At 38.1% G+C, this 22,241-nt stretch overlaps 3 protein-coding genes and 1 long non-coding RNA gene across 15 annotated transcripts in view; 3 read left to right on the forward strand and 1 right to left on the reverse strand.

Annotated features, from left to right (window-relative positions):
• Positions 1–724: 724 nt before the first annotated feature.
• LOC120427056 (mucin-2-like) overlaps positions 725–22,241 on the reverse strand; it is a 67,772-nt gene continuing 46,255 nt past the window's right edge. For 6 of the 12 annotated variants that reach the window (XM_052707624.1, XM_052707625.1, XM_052707628.1 and 3 more), the window contains 4 exons: positions 21,490–22,115; positions 5,659–6,057; positions 5,226–5,405; positions 725–1,736 (listed from right to left, as the gene is read on the reverse strand). In XM_052707624.1, the coding sequence (XP_052563584.1) occupies positions 1,365–1,736; positions 5,226–5,405; positions 5,659–6,057; positions 21,490–22,115 (1,577 nt within the window). In that variant the 3' untranslated portion in view covers positions 725–1,364. The remainder of the gene's footprint in view (positions 1,737–5,225; positions 5,406–5,658; positions 6,058–21,489; positions 22,116–22,241) is intronic. The other 6 variants (XM_052707630.1, XM_052707629.1, XM_052707631.1 and 3 more) reach the window with 6 other exon arrangements.
• Positions 8,921–10,246, forward strand: LOC120427059 (uncharacterized). Its single transcript, XR_005606815.2, has 2 exons — positions 8,921–9,820; positions 9,885–10,246. It is a non-coding gene; the product is annotated as an uncharacterized LOC120427059 (long non-coding RNA).
• Positions 12,329–13,034, forward strand: LOC120427057 (uncharacterized). The gene has a single exon (XM_039591897.2). The coding sequence runs from the start codon at positions 12,350–12,352 to the stop codon at positions 13,022–13,024; it is 675 nt and encodes a 224-aa protein (XP_039447831.1). The 5' UTR covers positions 12,329–12,349; the 3' UTR covers positions 13,025–13,034.
• LOC120427055 (uncharacterized) lies at positions 13,737–16,503 on the forward strand. Its single transcript, XM_039591885.2, has 3 exons — positions 13,737–14,400; positions 14,504–14,817; positions 14,877–16,503. Exons 1-3 carry the CDS (start codon positions 13,737–13,739, stop codon positions 15,411–15,413), a joined length of 1,515 nt encoding a protein of 504 aa, XP_039447819.1. The 3' UTR covers positions 15,414–16,503.

Raw genomic sequence — 22,241 nt, forward strand, 5'->3', positions numbered from 1 at the left:
GATTTTTTTTTATTTAAATAGGCCGTTGTATATATTTTTTGAAGTTTATGTCCCTCGACTTTGGCCAAAATCGAGGGGAGGGGGGCAAAAAAGTATAAAAATTGAATTGAAGACAAAAACTTTGAAAAAAAATTGCAACGGCCTAACGGTATTTTGGACATCGTGCTCAATCTTGTCAAAACAACAAAAAGTAAAATTAGAACCATTACAATGAGCCATACGAAGTTAGATATGACGATTAGTTATACTCAGTTATACTCAATTGAAACTGATTCAATATAGAATATTTCTTATTCCTTAATCATTTAAAATAGATTTTAAAACCAAATGGTTGCACAATGATTAATGTTTTCATTCACTCTGTAATTTCCATTTTATATTTTTAACGAAAGATTGAAATCTAATATTTGTTTGTTAACTTTTTATTCTTGAGCCTTGAAAGGTGCAAAATATCCTCCTTTTACTTTATAGCACAACCTTTCAATCCCCATTATCGCCAACGCCATCCTCCAAGGCATCAGCGGCAAAGTGCATGCAAACGACATCTTCGCCGGTTGGCAGCCTGCAAGAAAACAGCTTTTCCGATATTGAAAGGAGCACTATAGGGAAGCCCTAGCCAATTTGCGCCCTTTTAGAACGCATTAGCTTCAACGTTTATTGAGTTATAGCACAGATTGGGTATAGTTTGAAAATTTCTTTCAAAAAATGAAACGACTTTTGAAAATTTTGTAGATACGAATATATTATAACACATTGCTTACATATTGTTGGATCTGCTGCTCACCCTGTATCGCTTAAACCTCTTTTTCTCTCTGACTCTTTTCAAATTTAGATCACTTTTGATTTCACTCTAAATTTACGCCTTTGCGACTCTGTAGCCTAATTTCCCTTGCAGGAATGTAAGTACAAAAATTTGATCCTCAATATCACACTATCAAAACTTTGCTTCATGTTTGTCCTTTTAAACTGCCTTAAACCTATATTGGTAGACAGATCTTGGGGATTTCTTAACCTTTGAGCTTATTTCACAGTCTCTAACCTTCCAACATTCTCGAGGAGTTGACCAAAATGCGTCCAAGCTCGCTTACACTCTAATATAGCATTAATCAAAAAAGAAAACAATTTCATTTGCGTGTACTCAATGGTTCTTAACAGTTCTAATCAGAATATAGTTAGGTATAATTTAATGCTGCGCCCGGGGGTTGCCAACTTCCGGTTAATTTCGTTTTTCACTCTCGCTCGCTTTCTCTATTCTCTCTTTTTTTCCCCTTTCCCTCCTCACCAAACCATGCCTAAAACGGCAAAATTTCCTGCTCCGTCCTCCTTCAAAATTTCTGGCCCCAATCACTTCCGGCAACACCCTTTTACTGCGCCCCAAAGCTCCTGAGCGCCCGCTGGTGGGACTGGATGTGCGAGGTCACGATCACGTCCACCGTCTTCCGCAGCATCCCGGCGATGGCGTCGGCCGTGGTGGCCAACTTGTTCCCAATCTGGTTAAACAGGCCCACGATCGGACTCTGCGCTCCACCGCCATTATTTTGTTGCGGGTTCTGCTGGCCGGGAGGGATAAAAAAGTTATCGATTACATTGTTCGGAACGAACGCCGGTTGGCCACCCTGGTTCGAAGGTTGCGGCTGTTGTTGGAAGTTCTGTGAAGAAACAAGTTGAGGTGGTGGTGGTTGTGCTACTACTTGGAACTGGCCCTGGACCAGCTGGACCGCCGGAACCGTTTCGACCTGAAGGGTGGTGGTGGTGGTTGTGGGTAGGTGTGCAGATGTGACAGATGTTGTTACGGGAGGATTTCAGCCAATTTGGGGGAGAGAATTGAGAACGAAACGGAAACGAAACAAGAAAAAGCAATTTGTTGGTGCAATGTGTGTGTGAGTGCAAAGGAATTTAATATGGATGTTGTGTTGAGACAGGTGTACAATTTGCAAGTTTACGAGTAATTTATCAATTGCTGAGTATCGCTCATGAATTTACTCCATACTAGAATCGAATTGATGAACTATACTGAGAGATTAATAAGCATTTTTCCGATGTTCCATTTTTCTGTAAAACCATTATTACTACCCTTTCAAAAAATTGCTTAAAAAATTATCAAATGAAAAAAGGCATTGAGTAAAGTTTTAAGTCGTGAATATTGTTTATTCCAGTTATCGTAAAATAAAAATTAAACATCCAAATTCATATCAAATAAGGCAATGCAATTTTTTTTTAAAGATTCATGGCGCAACTCTTCGTTAAAAAACACTCAAGGACAGCAAATAAAATCTTTAGACCAATAAACTGCCCATAATTGAAAATTCGGCTATTATGCCAAATCAAGTATTCCGAAAAAAACGCGTTTTAGTGTTTGTCACAAAATCTCCGTCAAGGCAATTTCCCATAAGATTGGCATAATAGCCGTTTGGTTTTTCGCATCGGCAGCCAAGTCTAAACACTATTTCAGTAAAATTCAAGTTCCAGAAGATGCGTTGGAACATCATCTACCACCTGGTGCTAATAACTCGTTTTTGCCAAAAGTGGATATTAGCCGTTTTTTCAATGGTGGGCAGTAAAGTCACAATTATATTATTATCTCCGATAGAATATTTTGAATCGTACATATTCTTAATCAGGAAGGTAAAACACAACTTTCTACGTACAAATCTTCCATGAGTGTTTTCAATTTATAACATTTTCCTTTCGCCATACCGTGCACTTGATGCCTACTCGTATATTTGATTATCTATATATCTGTATATCTATATAAATAATAAATTTTAAATAAATATAAAATAATTATAAAAAAATGTATACATCAATTCCACGTTAAAACAGCAGGATGTGCAAAAGTACAATTATTTGGCACAAAGTTGGCATGGAAATCCTTAGTCAGAATATTGACCCATATTCTTATACGGACAGGAATAGGGTGGTCCCAAAAAATGCGTTTTTTACTATTATCAATTTTTTATATGTTTTAGGGACTTAAAAAATACATTTATGACCCATAGAAATGATGGTGCAAAATCTGGTTCGGAAGATATGATTTTTTGAAAAATAGTACACCCAAAGGAAAAATATATCTCAAAATCTGCAACATTGGATTTGCTGCAGAAAATGTCACATTTTATAACATTTTTTGCAGCAAGCACGTAGATCATTTTTGCCCGAGTGTAAAAATTTCAGCGATCTGCAGTTCTCACCAACACATATAATGCTGGCCCGTCCCCGAGCAACACTCCAAAGAGAAGCATATGTTGGTGCTCTTTCACTCACAATTAATCAAGCGTGCATGGCGCGGTGGTAGCGTGTTGGATCAATAACCAAGAGGATGGTGGTTCAATTCTCGTTCTGTTAAGGTTTTTTTTTGTGAAATACAACCAAAAAGCCGTCGGTAATGTCGATAATTGACGGTAACGGGCAAAAATGTCATACTCCTATATCGCAAAAAATGCAGGAGGACAGATTTCATGCAGATTCTGATATACTTTCATGCCGCCATGCATCACAATCATGCGACTGCCAGTTGGGTGTATTTATTTAAATACCAAAAAACGGATATTTTAAAATAAAAAATCAAAAAGTTTCGAATCGAATTTGCAATCTGAAAGTACCATATATTTTTCTACATAAACTGTACCATTCCGTCCATTTTTACCGTCTTGGAATAATAACAGATTTTGACTAAAACAATGTGTAACTTTACATCAGAAACTGGTAAAATTACCTTCAATTTCAGATAAATTTCACACAGACATTAGCAATTTTTTAGGTAAAATTACACAAAAAAGGGGTAATATTTAACCAACAAAATTTTGAACCTGCAAAAAATAATTTATAAAAAAAAAATGTCAAAATATTTAAAAAAAATCCAAAACAACTTTTAAAAAGAACTACACAGAAAAAAAAATATGGTAAAATACATCAGGAAATGTGACAGATTTAGCGTCAAAAAAATTTGTAATATTTTATCAAAAATGTTGAATTTTCATCAGTTTCTGGTGAATATTCATTAAGTTCACATTTGTACACATTTTTTCGGTAATATTACTCAAAAAAGAGGTAATATTAAATATACCAAATTTTCAACATTTCAATATTCTACCTTTTTTTGCTGTGTAAAAAAATATAATTTTCCTCATTTCACCAAAAATTACAAAACATAATTGAGTAAATCGAAAATTTTAACAAGAGATCCATTTTTTACAGATTTTCTCATGCTTTACAAAACAAGTTATTGCAAATGTGATTTTCATTCATAAACTTTTTTTTAAACAAAAAATGATTGAATTTTCAAAAAATAATAAACTTAAAAAGACCAGAATTCCAAAACGGACACATAAAAAAAAATAATTAAAGTACTTTTCGATTGCAAATTTGAATTAGTTTCTAAAAATATATAAAAAATAATCAAATATTTTCAAAAAATAATTTCTCTGGAACCAGATTGCTCAAAAGGTGTATTTTAGGTTCCATAAAACATTTCAGACATCAAATCGATCAGAAGTTCACAATTTTGAAAATCTTACATTTAAGTAATAATTTTGGATTTTTTTTTTGTCTTCTAGCAAGCAACTATGTCGAAAACACCAAAATTTTATCTCACAATCTACGCCTTATACGACCGCTGAATTGAGCCAAATTGTTAAAATTTCGATTTTTGGGCATATTTTGGGCTTTTATGTAAAGTTATCATAATATTATGTAAAATTATCATATTAACCCAAAACATGACCATAATTTTCTGGTAAATCTGGGAAACCATAATTTTTAATTTTATTGAAATGTTCAAGATAAAGTTCATGTACAGAATACTGGTTGATTAAGGAAAATGGAACATAGGAATAAAACTCAGGGAAACTACTGAATGACTGTTACTAGTGAGATCAGCTGAAAGTAACTAATATTTAAAAAGCAATAGTCTATTTCAAATGTAAAGAAGTTTTCAGCTAGTAGTTTCTAACTAAATTTGAAGCAAATTGAACTAAAAGAATGAAGAATTTAATAAATAAACAGCTTATGCAAAGCAGGATTACTACTCTAAAATTTTGAATATTTGTTTTAATTTGAAAAACAGAAACGATTTTTTTTACCAGCGAGCCAAACCAGCAAACAAGTTGATCTGCAGCAACATCAACTGTTTGACTTCTTTCCGTCAAATAACGCGTTGTAGAAACTACAGTGCAACTTGTTTGCTAGTAGATTTATTTCAAATCACCACCCGCTCCTATACTCACAAATCGCGACGTGGTCCGCTGGGTCGGGGGTCGAGTGGTGGTCTGTCGCACCACGACCGGCCTCTGGGTGGTGGTGGGCTGGGTCTGCTGCACTACTACCGGTGGCCTCTGCGTGGTGCTGGTGGTCACCGGGGTGTCATCATCTCCGAACCGGTTCGAAAGTGGTCCCGCCGTGGGTTGCTAAAATTGGGTGATAGTCGGTCAATAAAGGGGTTTTGTGGACTTTGGGACGCGGAATTGAGGAAGCTGCATGCTACAAACAAGGCAAAAACAAACGAAGCTAAGTGGATATCTGAAGGAAGATACGATACGGTTTTAAGCATGCGAAGGGCATTAAATACTTGTAAGCTTCTAAGCAACTTGTACAATTTACAGAGCAAACTTTTTTTTACAAAATTTTGATTCAGATGTGCTATTGAGTGTGAGTGCTAACCAAATCTACCGTGCTGAAGAGGGTGGTGGTGGTTTCAAAGCCGAGACCGTCGACCGGCCTCAGAATAAGTCTACTATAGGAAGTTCTATCGACTGATGAAGGGTTCCGGATGATGGTCACTGCCGGGTCCTGCTCCTGCTGCTGTTGGCCAAACAAGTTAGGGTTATCTGTTGTGAATGAATTTGAAGCGGCAGTCATGTCCTGGGTTTGAGCCTCCGGACGGGTGTCCGAGTCGGTGTCGATCAGGAAACCAAACAAATTGTTTGCGTTGAAAAAATGTGGCTGATACTGCTGATATGGCTGATACTGGTACTGCTGCTGTTGTGACCAAGGCCGATAACGAGAGGGACATCTCGTAAAGCATGGACGATACTGGATTAAATTGTTGAATGGGCGAAACTACAAAAACACATATACATGGTTGTACACATGGAAACATATAACATTAGTGCTAATTATTTACAGGGGGAGAGAGAGGATGAGATTGAGCGTGCTTTACAGATTTCATTAGCTTACAATGCAAATTCTCTATACCAGGAGTTAGGTGTTATTTACAATGAACTGATGATGGCTATCAATCCGTTAGTATTTTTAGTTAATTAGTTTGTTTTGAAGAGAATTTACATAATATTTTTACCACCAGCAATTGGCAAATTATGCCATCAAAAACTCATATAAAAAACTATAAAAAATATTCCTCAATTAAATAGCAATATTAACCCTCTACAACCCAACACCCAAAATTCAGAGTCGAGATAATCGTTCTCTCAAAATTTATTGAGGGCTCAGTGCCAAAATCGATAGAATAATGGTACCAACTCACACCATCATAACAAATGAGTTCATTCGTTAGTTGAATCAATAAATCTCCAACAAGTGTCATACATCGACTTCTGACTTCTCCTTGGTCACCAAGCTGTGGTAGCCGAGGCAGCTAAGTCATTGGATTGGTATGTCAAAGGTCTCTGGTTCGATTCCCGTTGTCGACAATTTTGGGTTTTTGTTTGACGGATGAACTTTTTTTTGCAAATAAACCTCGAGAGAATAGTTCTATCGCCCATCTCGAGCTGTGTTCTCTGCGTCCGTGAATGGTACCACTATTCTCTCGACTCGAGACCATCATTCTCTCAGACTAGCGCTGCCAGTTTTGGGTGAACCCCGCCTCTAGACGGGCTTCGATTTAAAAAATCGCCAAAAATCCATTTTTCAACCAATTTTTGATCTTCAAAAAGCATTGGAAAGAAGAACTTTTAAAATTTTGGAAAATTTAAGGGTTGGAAGTTTGACTTGTTTTGTGCGACTTTGCCAATGTTTTAAAAAATGTAATTTTTTTAGGGGTCAGCTTTGGCTGTGTTTTTTACTAACATTTCCTATATTTTAAGTAAAAAGAAGTATGCAGTAATTTTTCTAGTGCCCCAAACTATGCCTCTACGCATTTATTTACAATTTAAATGATAATGGTTCCATTTTATAGCAGAAAATGTGAAAAACAGGCAAAACATTGAAAAAGTTACTGTAAAAACATGAAAAACTAGATAGGCAAAATGTAATGATAGGAGGTGGTAGAGTAGGCCAAATACTACCAAAAAACAAATATAAACTTAAAAAGATAAATGCAAATTAAAATACTAAAAATGAAACAAGAAAAACATAAAACAAGAGAAGTAAAGTTTTTCGTAGAACAAAAGTTGCTCAAAATGACCTCCTAAACACGGGAAAAATAAAAATTTTCGAAAAAAAAATTTGGGCAGTAGAGGGTTAAATAACTCGCTTATGGCAAATTTTAATTTCAATTATAATTGCTAGTCTCATAATACACTATTCTGATTGGTACCAACTCAAAATAATTTTGTTTAATAGATGATGCACAGACACTGTTTTTTAAATGCATTTTGACCATTTGGAGAACCCAGATTGTTATTTTTTAAGCATATTTGAATGTTTGATATTATTGATAATTCTATTAAAATAATTAAAATATTAAAAAGTAATGTTTTTTATGCATTTTTAAGATAATAGTTTTGTTGCGTCTTCATTAACCGTAAATCATAATTTCAAAATAATTCAACATATTTACAGAACAAAATTAAAATTAAAACAAGAAATCGTCTTTTTCCATAAAAAAATCATATTAAAAAAATCTCTTTTTTTACATTTTCATTGAAAGGAAAAGCCTCAAATGAGTTAAATAGACGCCAATAAATAAAAAAAAAAAACAATAAAAAAGTTCAGATATCATAATTGTAATAATTATATAATTTATTTATTGTTTTATGATCATTTATGAGCTTATATTGAGAAATCATATAATACATTGAAAATTTAAAAAAAGTCAATTGATGAAACTATTCTTGAGAAAAATAAGTCAGTAATGTGAAAAGTAAAATAAAATAATATTTATTTTTTCCACTCATTCATTTTAAAAATATTAAACAACTTCATGTTTTTTTATGTGGGGGCTAGCATTCAAAATTTTCAAAATGCCTGATTATAACAATTTTCCATTTGCCAAAATTTGCCAAATTTCAATGAATCTATGGGTTGCTTTTCTTATCTAGTCTATTTGATCTATGGTCCCCAAATTCAAAATTGATAAAAGATTTTTGAAATGTAAATTAATCTTTTAAGCGATATTTATTATTTTTGCCCACTGATTTTTTGAAAAAATGATGAAGGCATGGTAATAAATGCTGGATATAACTAAGGGAAAATGAAAGACAAGAAGAATAATTTATGTAATTGCTCGCAAAACGTCATTTTTTTTGCAGTACACGTTGGCCTAAACAAATATGTTTTAAAGTTTGTTTTTTCATGGTTTTCAGTTTAAATTTATATATTTTGTTTTATATTTGGAGTCCAAATATTTTCCCAATTTGTTTAACGTTTAACGGAGCACAACAACCAGAGCTATTGCACCAAGATTTTTGTTACAGACATTTTAGAATCTACTACGGGCACTATCGATATGGTATTTCATTTTTCCTCATTTTATTAATTATTTACAATCAGGTTGTTGCAGGATTGGGTCCGTAAGTTTGGCAATTTTAGAATAAGAAGGCAACAACTTCCTTGGTTGCTGTGCACCCTTAACCATTTGGATGCAATCATTTTCAACAACTTTTTTTTTCATAATTTCGTAAATTTTGACATAAACAAAACATAACACATAAACAAAAATTAAGATGATTAGTAATTTATCAAAACTATAAATGCAACAAATGGTTAACCAATATTGCAAATAAAATTACATTACACTTTTCCCTTCAATTGAATTAAAGAACACAGCTTTAAAATGCAATTTGCTCTCGATCTGATTGTAACTGATAGCGAACGTGGGCCGGTCAATTTCAATTTCACACCATATTAAATTAGCCACAAGCTATACACGTCCAAACAACTGTACCGAGAGTTAATACGATAGAGCTTTTATGTATGTTGTCAAATGAAATGGTAATTTAATCAGTTGCTTGGAGTGTTCTAATTTAAGTTTTTTTTTTTGTAAAAGTGAGTTATGATGAAGCTTACTTTTTCAAACCCATAAACATGAGAAAATTTTGAATATAGACATCAATAAATTATTCAAACAAAATGTATGTGTCATAATGCGATAATGCGATTCAATGTTATTTTCAGTATCGGTCCAGAATCTCATCCAAAATCATAACTTCAGGCTAACGACATCAGAGGATAGCATTACAATCATTTTACAAGAATTAATTTCAGCGCCTCAATCCAGGATAACAAAACCATTCCCGCACACAAACTCAGCAGGCGAACGCGCACGCACGCACACAGCTCAAAGCAAGGGTGCTGAAAATCGGATCAACTATCACTCATTTGGCAGTCACTCACTATTAATTCAATTTCTCTCTCAGAGCTGTTGACCTCGCGAATGAACGTGAGTTTGACAGATGGAAGAGTGATGGCGAATGAATTAGACGTGAGCCGTGAGTCAACCGATTTGTTTACAATCCATTCGCTCACTTTTCCAATCAACGAATGAGTGATTTCAACTGACTCGCTGTTACAATTCAATCATTCACTACTCGAATATTTTGTGTCGAAGATTGGTTCGTCTAATCGAAATTGTCACGGTAGAAACAAATTAAAATTCTTGAAATTAACTGTGCCGTCGAAAGTCATTCATCTGGATTCTTTTTTGGTAAGTTTTGTAGATTGTCCTTCTTGTAGAATGCATTCGAGAACGTATATTTTCCTTTTTCCAGCATGACAAAGAACAAAGAACATTATGGAATTTAATGTCCCAATTAGGACGAGCACCGATGGCAGCAGAACCACCACCGAGAGCAGCGAATTCACGGCCGATTCCTCCAGCAGAGGCAGAAGCGATTCTGTCTTCCGAGACGAATCAAATGGCACAAATTATCCGAGTGGAAACATTTAGATGAAAGCCACCTGTACGTGTTGCTGGGGGAACTGCCGCGGCACTTTGACCGTCTTGCTCTCCCCGGCGAACTACCGCAATAGCGCAAAAACCTTGTCCAAAGTGCTTTGGGCGCTGTGTATTAATGAAGATTTGTTGATACGGTTCTAAATTTAGTCATTAATAAAGTAACTTACTAAGTAGTCTTCTGATCGGTTTTGTTCAGCGAATCCTTGGACTTGCCCAGCATCCTTGTCGACAACGTTTGCCAGACGGAGCCGGGAAAGGGCGGTTGAGAAGCGCAAAATTCCCAGCAAGTTTCGGGACGAGAGTTGTTGCGTGCCTCGCGGTGCAGTTCATCGACATTGTACTTAGACAGTTCCGGCGTGATGACCGGCATTTCGCGCTGGCACTGAGCGATGTACCGGCGGATCAGATAATGTGTTTGGCCAGACGAAGATCGTTGTCGCGGTCAGATTTGTCTTGGATGAGCCAGAGAAGGTCGAAACGGAAACGGAAAAGCAGAGCGGCTGGCAGTTGGATTTGCTCGATAGTGCGACGTGGGTTCTAACGGTCGTTCGGCGAATGGGCAGCGGCAAGAATCTACACACAAGCGTTCAGATAAGTCATGATAACAGCTTTGGCGATGGAAATCGTTTGCTATTCTGTGACTTCGTGATTGGCAATTCGATCGGTATTGGCCATCTTGTCATCCTTGGACAATTTGGCCAGCTAGTCCGGAGTCAGCTCGTTGCTCGTCTCGCCATCCTCAGATTTGTTATTCGGAACAGCAGTTCCGAAACCATGGCCTTGGAGCCACTTCGCTGAATTGGCAATAAGATTCCGCTGATAACGACCTGACCTCCGGGTGAAGCCATCGAGTCGTTTCCCCGCGTCACATCACGGTCAACGAGCACGGAATCTGTCCCACGGGAAATTGCTCGCTGTGCTCCTGGACCTTTATCTCCTCTAACTTCATAAACTTTAATAAACAAACTCATGGGCTTCACCTCGGTGCAAAGGGTAACGATTCCTCGGACCGTGACCAACTTGCAGATGCTCTCCGCATTTACCTCCCGGATCGAAGCTGCCTTTGATACGCTCGGTGCCTTGAACCTCATTACGCTTGACCAGCTGGGGTGGAATTGTGTTCTGCTCATCATACGGCATGTTCGGCGTCCGCGATTTGATCCTTGCCGGTGTCACTGCCATCCTGACCATCATCGTTTTCACCGTTGTTCAGCGGAGCTTTACAACCGGAGCCAGTGGACGCATCTCCCCGGTTACCGTTTCGAGGTCCCGAAGTACGGCCACCTCGTGTCGAGGAGGTCCTCGCCGGATTGGTAAACCAGAGGAAAATGTTTAACAATTCGATGCCCGTGTGCTCTCTTGTTCTATCTAGATAGAAATTACAGCAAGCTTAGTACAAAAGAGCACACCGGCATCGAATTATTACTGTCTGGCAGAAATTAAAAATAACTAAATTCAAATAACTAGAACAAAAATTCAAAATCTAAAATTTCAGAAATCCCAAATTTCGAAATTCGAATAAACTAAAATTTCAATTCAAAATATAAAAACGCCAAAAATTTAATAGTTCAGAATTTAAAACTTCTAAAATTTTAATAGCTGATATTTCAAATTTAGAATCAGAACCTCAAAACTAAATCTAATCCAAAAAAACAGATAAGCATTCAAATATTAGTCTAGAATAGAGTTATCTAAGCCCGAGCTCACGCACACTAGCACCCCATTTGTTTTGCTGGCGGGTACAAAATTTAACCTCAATCTTTTTCGTGTACGTACACGCAATACACGTGCACGTAGATAACTCTATAGTTTGAGGGATCGTGCCGCGAAAGCCGTCACGAAAAAAAAGTTTCCCATACGAATTTTGAGTTGCGTATTTAACGGGCGGACTCCGACGAGGCCCACTTGCCATCTGTCGATGGATACGCGCAACTCACGAAAACTGTCATGTTAGGGAACGGCTGCGCGTAATGAATATGTTTTTGAAATGACGTATTTTATTTACTTAAATTTTAAATAAAAATTATATCAAATTTCGGTAAGTCACCTAAATCCAATAAACAAAAACTTAATTTCAAGTAAAAAAGTTGTCACGACATATTTTCGCGACACATTTTTGCGTTAAGCCAGTTTTGAATGTTAATCTCACGAAAAGCCAAAGTCAGCCATTTTGGAATTATGTTCATAAAAAGTGACGCGATCGGTGCGAACGGTCTTAGCGCGTGGTAACGTGGAAATTTTTCGTTTGATTTTTATCCTTTGAGTTAAAGCTGTGAAATGCCGAAACGATCGAAAAAAACGCTGCGCCAAAAGCTCGCGGAAGTCATCGAAGAGACATCAAACGATGGAAATCCGCGGTGGAACTGCAAAGGAAACATGGAGGAGGAGCTGCCATGCGCTTACTTTCAAGAGAAGAATTTCAGCCCCGGAAACTTCAAGCGCCATATTCTCAACAAGCACGCGAATATTGCTGGCGGTCTGGAGCTGGAAGAGCCGGAGGAAGAAAAAGACGCATCGGAACCGACGCCAAAGAAGGTTCAGCCGGATAAAGTCATCACCAAACTTACTGTAAGCGTGAGCCCCGCCGATGTTTTACTCGGGACAATCATGCTGGTGGCAAAGAGCGGCCTTCCGTTAAGCTTTCCGGAATGGGAGGCCACTAAATACACTTTGAAGCCACTATGGGATGCTGCCAAACTGACCGTCACGCGCAACACGCTCCCTGAGCTTATCAAGAAGGCTGCGAGGAACATGCGCGAAATAATGAGCACCGAATTTAAGAACAAAATTATTTGTTTGAAAATCGATGCCGCTTCCCGAAATGGCCGCTCAGTACTCGGAATAAATGCGCAGTTTATCGACGACACTGGAAACATCCAAATCCGGCACATTGGTAAGACGATAGTTTTTGGGTACATATTCATAGCTTTAATACTAGGCTTTACAACGTGACGTCATTAAATCATCCGCACACACATTACACAGCACACGTGGAGAAAATGTAAACAGTTCATTCACTACACTCAAACCCCGATGGTTTGACACCAACTGTTGTCAAACGAACGGGGTCACGTTTTAGTTTGACACCCCTTTTACACGTGTTCACACACACTCACTACCAAACGTTTGTTTTGATAGTGTGCGTGAGCGCCGTGAAAAAAGTGACAGTTCTAACTCGGCGTAAAACCAACAGATTGTCAAGGGAAACAGATTGGTCGATGCAAAAGTGAGAGTGTGTGCGTGCAACATGGAGTTAAACTTTTCAAAGTGCCATTGTAATCTTCACAGCAACTTCACAGAAAGTTTAACTACATGTTGCACACACTCTCACTTTTAATTTATCGATAGACAACGTATGTTATGCACTTGCAACACTGTCACTTTTGCTAGGCGTAAAGGACGGTTGGTGTCCAAGGCGTTTGGATCTGTCAAATATTGGCCAATCTGTTTCCCTTGACAATCTGTAGTAAAACCTACCCAGTCACGAAATATTCTAGCAGAGCTGGTTCTGTAATAATGGTGGAACATTTCTGCTAGAATGCTGTAAGAATATCCAGCTCTCCAGCGAATGCAAATAGTTTTTATTAATGTTAAATGACGTCATGCTGTGATATTGAAGGCATTATTTTGATTGTACCCAACCTTTTTTTCAGCTGTGCACGAGATGCCCGAACGTCAGACGAAAGAAAACCTAAAAACCGTGATCGAAAGCGAGCTGCAAAAGCTTGCAGTTTTATGGGCGCAGATACTCGCCATCGCACATGATAACGGGGCGAACATGTGTGCTTGCGTCAGACTGATTAACTCTATTTTGCGCAAACTTGTTGGAATTGAACTTCCCCAGACATCTTTGGTTGAACAACCGTCTAATGCGCTGGAAGAACAACCGTCTAATGACGAAGAAGATGAAGAGGAGGACGAATCCGGTCATGATGAAGAAGACGATTCCAACGACGCTGAGATTGTAGACGATTTCTGCGATGAAGTAGATAATCTTGAGAAGCCCAACACCACGGACGAAGGAGACGACGAGGAATTTGATTTGATGCTGGATTCTATCCAATCCGTACGTTGCAGCGCGCACACAGCTCAACTAGCGGTTTGGGATGTGTTGACATCTTACAAGCCACGCCTGCAGAAGATGAATAAGTTGTGCATAAAAATGCGGCACAAAGAATTCCGCCAGCTGTTTACTGGGTACAAAGTTCCCCTCCCGCCAAAAGTTGTTGAAACTAGGTGGAATGTGTGGTACATCGTTCTGAGCTACCTGAAAGCTCTGATGACTTCACCCCTTTATCCGGTGCTGCTAGCGCAGGACGCAACCCTAGGTAATCCGATTTTTCTTTATTTCTACAGTAAAACGCCGCTAGTTCGACATTAACACTGCTGAAGTCCTACTTATTTTTCTAATTCCAACAAAAACAATTTCAGATCTGACCAAACACACCCCGTTTATCAACCAGTTCATCGAGGCATTTGAGCCGATGTTTCAACTGACAAATCGGCTCCAAAAAGACCACGTTCCGTTGACTGACTTCTACAGCCTTTGGTTGGTTTGCCAGGGCCACCAGCATCGCATTGCTTCCACCGGGAATGTTTTGGCGAAAAAATTGCTGGCCGCGATGGAAGCAAGAATTGGCAAAATGAAGGCTACCAGCTTGTTTAAAGCATGCCTGCTCTTGGACCCTCGGTACAATTTCAAAGGTGCCAACCGTTTAACTGGAACAGACAAGACCGAAGCGAAGGTAAGAAGCTGTATTTAACTATTGAGATTACGTTATTCAATAACTTATTTTTACAACAGCGGTACCTGTTGAGCCTGAACCAGAAGTTGGAGGAGCTCAACGGCAACCGTTCAAAGGAGGAAGATCTGGAACGCACTGAGGAGACCAACCCGCTCGCCAACGTAAGCGCATTTATTGAGGACTACGTGGCCGGCCTGTTTGACGAAGACGCTGCGCCTCCTTCGACGAGCGAGAAAGTTAAATCGCCGATTGATATCCTTAATCAGTTGGAGTGCCGCGACAAGGTTTGCCTCAACACAACACCCTGGACAGTTAATGGTGAACCAACTCATAAGGGAAAGCCGTTCAGCATCATCGAGTACTGGAAGAGTAAACGCTTGCACAACCCGTTGTGCTACAAACTGGCGATGGTTATCTATTCCGCGCCGTCTACGCAGGTGACCGTAGAACGGCTTTTTAGCCACCTAAAGTTTATTCTCACCGATTTCCGTAACAAGCTGTCGAGCATGTCAATCAAGGACATCATGCTTCTGCGTATGAATTCAGACTTGCTTCCGCAAACAGTGGAGATGCTGCTGAAGCAGCTTAATTTGTGAGCTCAGAATGCTATTCCAGTTCCCGCAGTACCTGCCGACCAGACGCTCGCCTTCGCCATACCGTACACATTTTCAGTTAGCCTTAATCGTTTTTTCTAGAACTGATAGAAGAAGGTTTCTAACCATAAAATCAGATCAATAAAACCATTTTGAATTTATGTATAGTAACAATTTAATTAATCAATCCGTATACTTAATATCACATATTACACAGTTAACAATAAAAACTAATTTCTCCTATAAGGACCATCCATAAACAACGTGAACATCTTGCCTTGCAACCGTCGAGCAGCACTTCGATGAAACACATTTTTGGTGCCCGATCTTGATCAGTTCATCGAAATGTTGAAGATGAACCATGCCGCGTACGAAGCTGGTGATGTAGCCATCAAAGTTTTCCAACTCCCTGCTAACTGACAGATTTTCCTGGTCAACGAGTTCACCGTGATGCAATTTCCGACCTCCATCAAGGTGTGGCATCCTGGTAGGGCCTTTTCTAGCGTAAACAGCGTCGGAATCGTTCACCATGAAGCACTAGGGCACCGGAAATGTTCAGGCTTCGTTCCGCTCTGGCTCCGTAAGTCTCCAGCGCGTTCGTACCGATCTTTTGACCACTACATGCCCAGGTTCGATCAACATATCCGAATTGGCCTTTTTCTCAGGAGTATTCCAGTGCTTGGGCAGACGGTTTAACTTCTTAACCAACCGGCTCGAGTGGTCCTGCTTCCTCGTAATCTTCTCGTGAAAAAGCTCCTTGTACTGGTGCGGGCGGCTCACCGGAACGTCCACTTCATAACCGCCCTTTTTTGCCCTCTTCCGTTATCTCCGGTGACAGCAGCAAACTCAATTTCGCCTCTGCTTCGCTGGATACCGACACACCGTTGCAATGGCGACATCTTTATTCCAACATCCTAAAATCACTTCCAGTATCCTAATGATTCACAATTTATTCACAACTCTTACAACATCCAGTAGTGAGTGATTGAAATCCAACTGAAAACGCAGATCGCTCGCTCCTGATCATTTTGACAGAATGTAAACAATCAACTCATTCGCTTTCGAATGAACGGTCGGCGCCTACTGACAGTTTTACACTCACGAGTGAGATGAACTCAAACGGAGTGTGAAACGTAAGGCGCTCACTCGCATTGGAACAAATGTCAAATTGATTTTTCTCAAGGTTCATCGGACGGACCAACGCTCAAGTGTGAGACACATTAGTGATTGAGTGAGAGCATAATGAGCAATCAGGACCCTTGGCTCAAAGCCATGTCAACAGAACATTTACGCCACGGTAGGAGGCAGATTGTTTACGCTTGTCCACCGGAATCATGTCCCTGCTGTCGTGGTGGCTGGGTGGGCGGTGTTGACCCGGTTTAATTATCAAACTATTTAACCGCACCACCGCGGACACGTTCGCCGAGTACGAAGTGGGATAATACTTTGTGTGTTACGGAATGCATGCATGCGGTTGACCCCAACCCCTCTCAACTCTTCACGCTTTATTCTATCATCCACGCAAAAGCAATTGAATATTCCCGGGAACAACCTGCTGTCACGCGTGGTCATCCCATAAAACACAACAACAAAGCTCATCAATTTGAGTTCAGGGGGTGGACAACCCTATTCGCTACTCGTTGGCGAGAAGGGGTGGACACACTCTAAACAGCACATTTTGCACGCTTTGTAGACTAATGGAATCAACCAGCGAATCAACAATACAAAATACCGCAGCGCAACCCACGGTAGAACCCGCACCAGCATATTGCAAAAGGGTTGGGACGAAGTTGTCGGCTTGCATTTGCACGTACGGTCATCGGGAAGGATTCAACGACGGAAGTATATTCTGTCGGTCTCAATGCGCTCCCGGTGTGTTTGTTGTTGCTGTTAGAATTTATGCAACTCGTGCAAACATATCGTTTTCAGTTCACCTTTGGGCGGTGACAGTTGGGGACAAGAAAATTTATCACGTATCAAAGGTAGCTCGTAGACCTACCTTCATATACATACAGTTCAAAATAAAATCATGGTCATATTACATCTGAGAATGCATTAATGAAAACAGATTTTATGTAAGGATTTTTTAAACATTACTACTGAATGTGTGTGAATTTCCACGTTTTATGTGTAATTTAACTTTTTCCACACAAATCGAGGTAAAATAACATAACAAATAGGGCTAGTGATTTTTCGCGATTTCGCGGAAGCCGCTTAATCCGTGAAATTTGCCTCTGGCCGTGAAATTTGGTAAATAGCGTGAAATGCCACGAAATTTGAAGAATTTAATTAATAAATCGCTTCTCTGTGCATTTAAGCTTTATTTTTTGATTCAAACACTTCTCAAGATTTTGAGAAAACATTATGTATGCAGATTCCAATTAAAAAAAATTTGCATGTCAGACTTACAGCTTTTTAAACTTTATCAAAATACCTACTAAAATTTAGATATTGCTGAATTGCAACAAAACAAAAAAAAACATCTAGACTTGTTATACTGATTCCACTTTTGATGAATGATATTTTAGCAAATGAAATTTTTAAAATCTCAGTACAATTAAAATAGCGCATAAATTCAACCGACCGAAATTCTGCAAAATTTCTTAAAATTAATCCAAAACAACTTTTTTTTAGTAAACAATTTGTGTCTGGGGGATTTATTTTTTATTTATAACTACTGCTAACTTTTAAGACACTTTTTTGTTCATAATTATGCCAAAAGAACACACTTTGAGGTATATTTTGAGAAATTTTTAGAGTACCATGAAATTGCCGTGAAATTCTAATGATTTGTAATTGGCATGAATATGAAACCATTAAATATTTCAACCGTCCAACATATTTTTTTTCAACTCGAAATCGAAGACTAAACAAATGTGTTGCACGATTTTGAAAACTAAAAGTGTCACAAAATGCTTAAAAAAATAATAAAAACAAATATTTATTCCTATCAAAATTTCAGTAAATTCAAGTCTTTTTCCGATGAGCGTTCCCAAAATATTTTTTTAGAACTTTTCTTCATATTTGACTTTTCAGTCCGTCGAATAAAAGTAACAAACCGTTTCCCTTCGTTACCGACGTTTCGGCTTATGTTTTGAAGCCTTCTTCACTGGATCACTAAAAATCAGTGTGCTATTACTATTTGTTCTGTGTTGTACACCCCTATAAAATCGGATCCCACGCACAAGTTTAAAACAACCAATAACAACATTGTAAAGAGACTGAAGGATCTGAAACTAATAGATGACCGAACCGCTGCATTTATGAGCTTGACATTTCGGTCAAGAAGGTTTCCCAGACTGATGGGCTACATATTTCAAGGTGTAATATTTCATAAAATAATGCAAAATTTATTTTACCCTCAGGACCTTATTTTGCGGATTTTGATTTTTTTGTATTATCGAAAAATGCAGTATTTTGTGAAAATTTGAGTGTTTCAACAAAAAAAACTATAATAAACTTAAAATGCATATCAAATTTCGCTTCGTTGATACCCATATTGCAAATGTTGAAAATTTGAGTATTTTCGAAAAAAACGGTATTTTGTGAAAAATTATGTTATTTCAAAAAAAAATCTAATACAGTGGATAAGCATACAAAATAACACATTGTTTAGTACCCATATTGCAAATTATTAAAAATTTAGTACTTTCGAAAAAATACGGTATTTTGTTAACAATTTTGAGTATTTATACTTTAAAACTTTCTACTTTTTCAAAATATATATTCTTAGTGAAGTGGAGATTTAACTTGATTTAGTAGAATTAAGTCGATTTAAAAAAGATTCTTAAAATGAGTTATCGTTCATTATCGGCGATTCGATTGTGGTAAAAAAATTCAAAGTTTGTAAAAAGCTTAAAAATGCTCTATTTGGATAAAATTACAAAAATAACGTTATAGAATGTATCCTTAATAATTTGCAGAACTTTGCACATGTTTTCCAATAAAATTTGATATTTTTTAGCATTAATTATTTTTAGCTTCTGATTTTTGGATATTTTGAAGATGTAGAGCCCAAACCTGAGATAAAATTTTAATTAGCCTTACTTGTATACAAGTCTGAAAGTTTAAATACCTAGCAGAACTGTCTCAATACTCTTTTTGAAGCCGAAAAACATCCAGGGAAGTTTTGAGGAAGGCACTAAACTCTTATGTAGCTAGTTTTTTGACATATTTTATTGATATGCATTTGTTGCTTTCAAAGATTCTTTATTAATATTAAACTCTATGTTTAAAGATTTCATGAAAAATGCCAAAAATTAATACTTGTTTTTGCAGGTATTTAAAATTATTCCTATTCGTCACAAAAATGCTAAAAGATCTTACCTTAGCAAAAATAATCAATAGTTTAATATTTTTCGACACATTTACAACAGTTATGGGGGTTTGACACCAACATAACCACAAACACAAACATCTTTGATTTATTCAGTTATTTGTGTTCGAAGAAAATGACTTTAAAAAAAGTGTTAAAAATAAGTCTCTTTTAAACTGTTAGGTTTGACTTTGGAGAATAATATTTTTTACAAATTTCCCACCAGTGTAATTTTTTATCATTTTTATCTTTTCGTAAAAAATAGCTAAAAGTGCCTAAAAATTTAATTTTTTTGATTGGAATAAAATGTTCAAAATAAATAAGACATTTTGAATTTCAATTTTGCATCTTACTCCTGTTTTAAAAACAAATTTTGAACGAATTTTTTTTTAATATTTTTTTTTTTATTTACAGCTCCCAAATAAGATTTTTTACCAGTCCTGAACTATAATTCAAATAATACCTTTTTTGGCGCATTTAATACGTATTTTGGGCCATCCGTAAACCTCGTGTACACTTCAAGGTAGGAATGGGGAAGTTGAGTAAAAAATTACAAACTTTTCCAGTCTGATTTTTTTTAAATTGAAAAAAATGTCCGACTGATTTTAGATTTTCGTGAATGGTGATGCGATGGAAATTCGATATCGAAGAAATTTTTATGTTAAAAAACAATTTTAGAATATCCTAAAAAATAAAAACATAAAAAAGCTTGAAGTTTCTTCCTTTTTTTCTCTTTGCAACGTGAGTTTTGAACATTTATTTCCAAATGCACTCAAATTGACAATATTTTGAAGTGTGATTAATTTTATTTAAGAACCACAACTTATTTTTCAGATTAACATACTTGCGACCCCCACTGTAGAACTTTATTATCTCCTTCCCCATGGCGATGGTCCAGGGGCCAAAAGCCTCAGATCTCGGGCAAGGTTGCGAACCTGACCATCGAGCGAGGAGACACTCCGTGGCGGTGTGGTAGCCATGGCAGCAAACAGTGTGGTTCACCCAACTCCACCGTTCGACGTTTTGTCCCGAGACGGTAAACTCGGCACGGTCGTGAATCAGAAGCTTAATTGGCTTCGACTGGGAAGTTTCTACTCAGAGCAGGATGCACTCGATGTACCTACACGTCGGTCGAACCAGATGTTTCGTGTTTTGTTCACAGGTTCTGGGAAGCATGAGGGTGCTCTCAACGGATGGTACTAAAGCCACAAGAGGGTACGATGCGTTTATAGCTTGTGAGGATTTCCGGAAAGATGGATGTACGGACTCTGGTCGGTAGAGATATGATATTTTAATGAACTTTAAGTATAATGATGTTTTGATTTGCTGTTGGAAACTCTGGCGATGACCTGTCTTAATGAAGAATATGAAAAGTCATGAGAGTTCAGGGAAATAAGAGTTGAATCAAATACAATATTTACAGTATTTACAAACATTGTAATTTCAACGCAAAAAATATTTACAACCAGTTCTAACTAAGTGCAATTTCATACAAATTTCAGTGCAACAATAAAATCAAATATTTTTAGGTTTAAAAAGTACTGACTGGAATCGCTAATACTTTAATTACAAGCTAGATCATTGTACTTGGAGTTAATCTTCAAGATATTTTATACCTGAAAAGGAAAAAAAACTTATCTCTAGATCATGCTGTTAGTACATCATGCGCAAAAAACAGGAAAGCATCCACACTCGTTAGTTCCTTAACACTATCATCAGTATACTCATCGCTCCATTAGTAAAACTCAGGGCTAAACTATGTACCGAGTCCGTTGCGGGAATCGACGTGGGCGGTTCGGAGCCGCCACCAGCCTCGTCGCCACTCTCACCACCGGAACTACTAGCGCTAGTAGTAGAAGTAGAGGAGGAGGTAGACGAAGAAGGCTCTACGCTACTGTTAGGTGTTGTTGGTACTGGTGGTGTACTCATGGTAGTAGTACTAGTACTAGTAGTAGGAGTAGTGGTAGTGGTTGTGGTGGTAGTAGAAGAAGTTGTTGTTGTAGAGGTAATTGGTGCTACCGGTTGTGTTAACTGTGCTGATGCCAATTGGGTTGGTCGTTGCTCTGGGACCGGAGGTTGCGCCGTCGTCGTGGACAGGATCAACGTCTGCAGCAGGATCTGGGACTGATCCCGGTCAAAGTCGTTTCTTACCGGACGTTCGCTGGGACCACCGTTGCCGTTTCCGTTGCCCCCGATCTGGTTGAACTGAATACCGCGCAGATACTCCTCGAACCGGCGGTGGTACTCGCCCGACGGATCCCAGCGTTCACGCAGTGCCTGGTACTGGTCCGGGTAGCTGTAGTACAGCGTGGTGATGATCTTGAGGGCGTTCTCCTTCTGGGTGGACGAGCAGCGGCCACACTTGGTGCGCAGAGCTTCCGGTAGAATACCTGTTGAAGAGTAAAGTAGGAGAAACAGGTCAAAATCAGATAAAGAAGTGTGTTGGTATCAATAAAGCAATTAATTCCTAAAACTTAAGGAAAAAAAAAACTATAATCAATGTCCACTAATCGACT

The sequence above is a fragment of the Culex pipiens genome, chromosome 2, assembly GCF_016801865.2.
Source record: "Culex pipiens pallens isolate TS chromosome 2, TS_CPP_V2, whole genome shotgun sequence".
Lineage (NCBI taxonomy): Eukaryota > Metazoa > Arthropoda > Insecta > Diptera > Culicidae > Culex > Culex pipiens.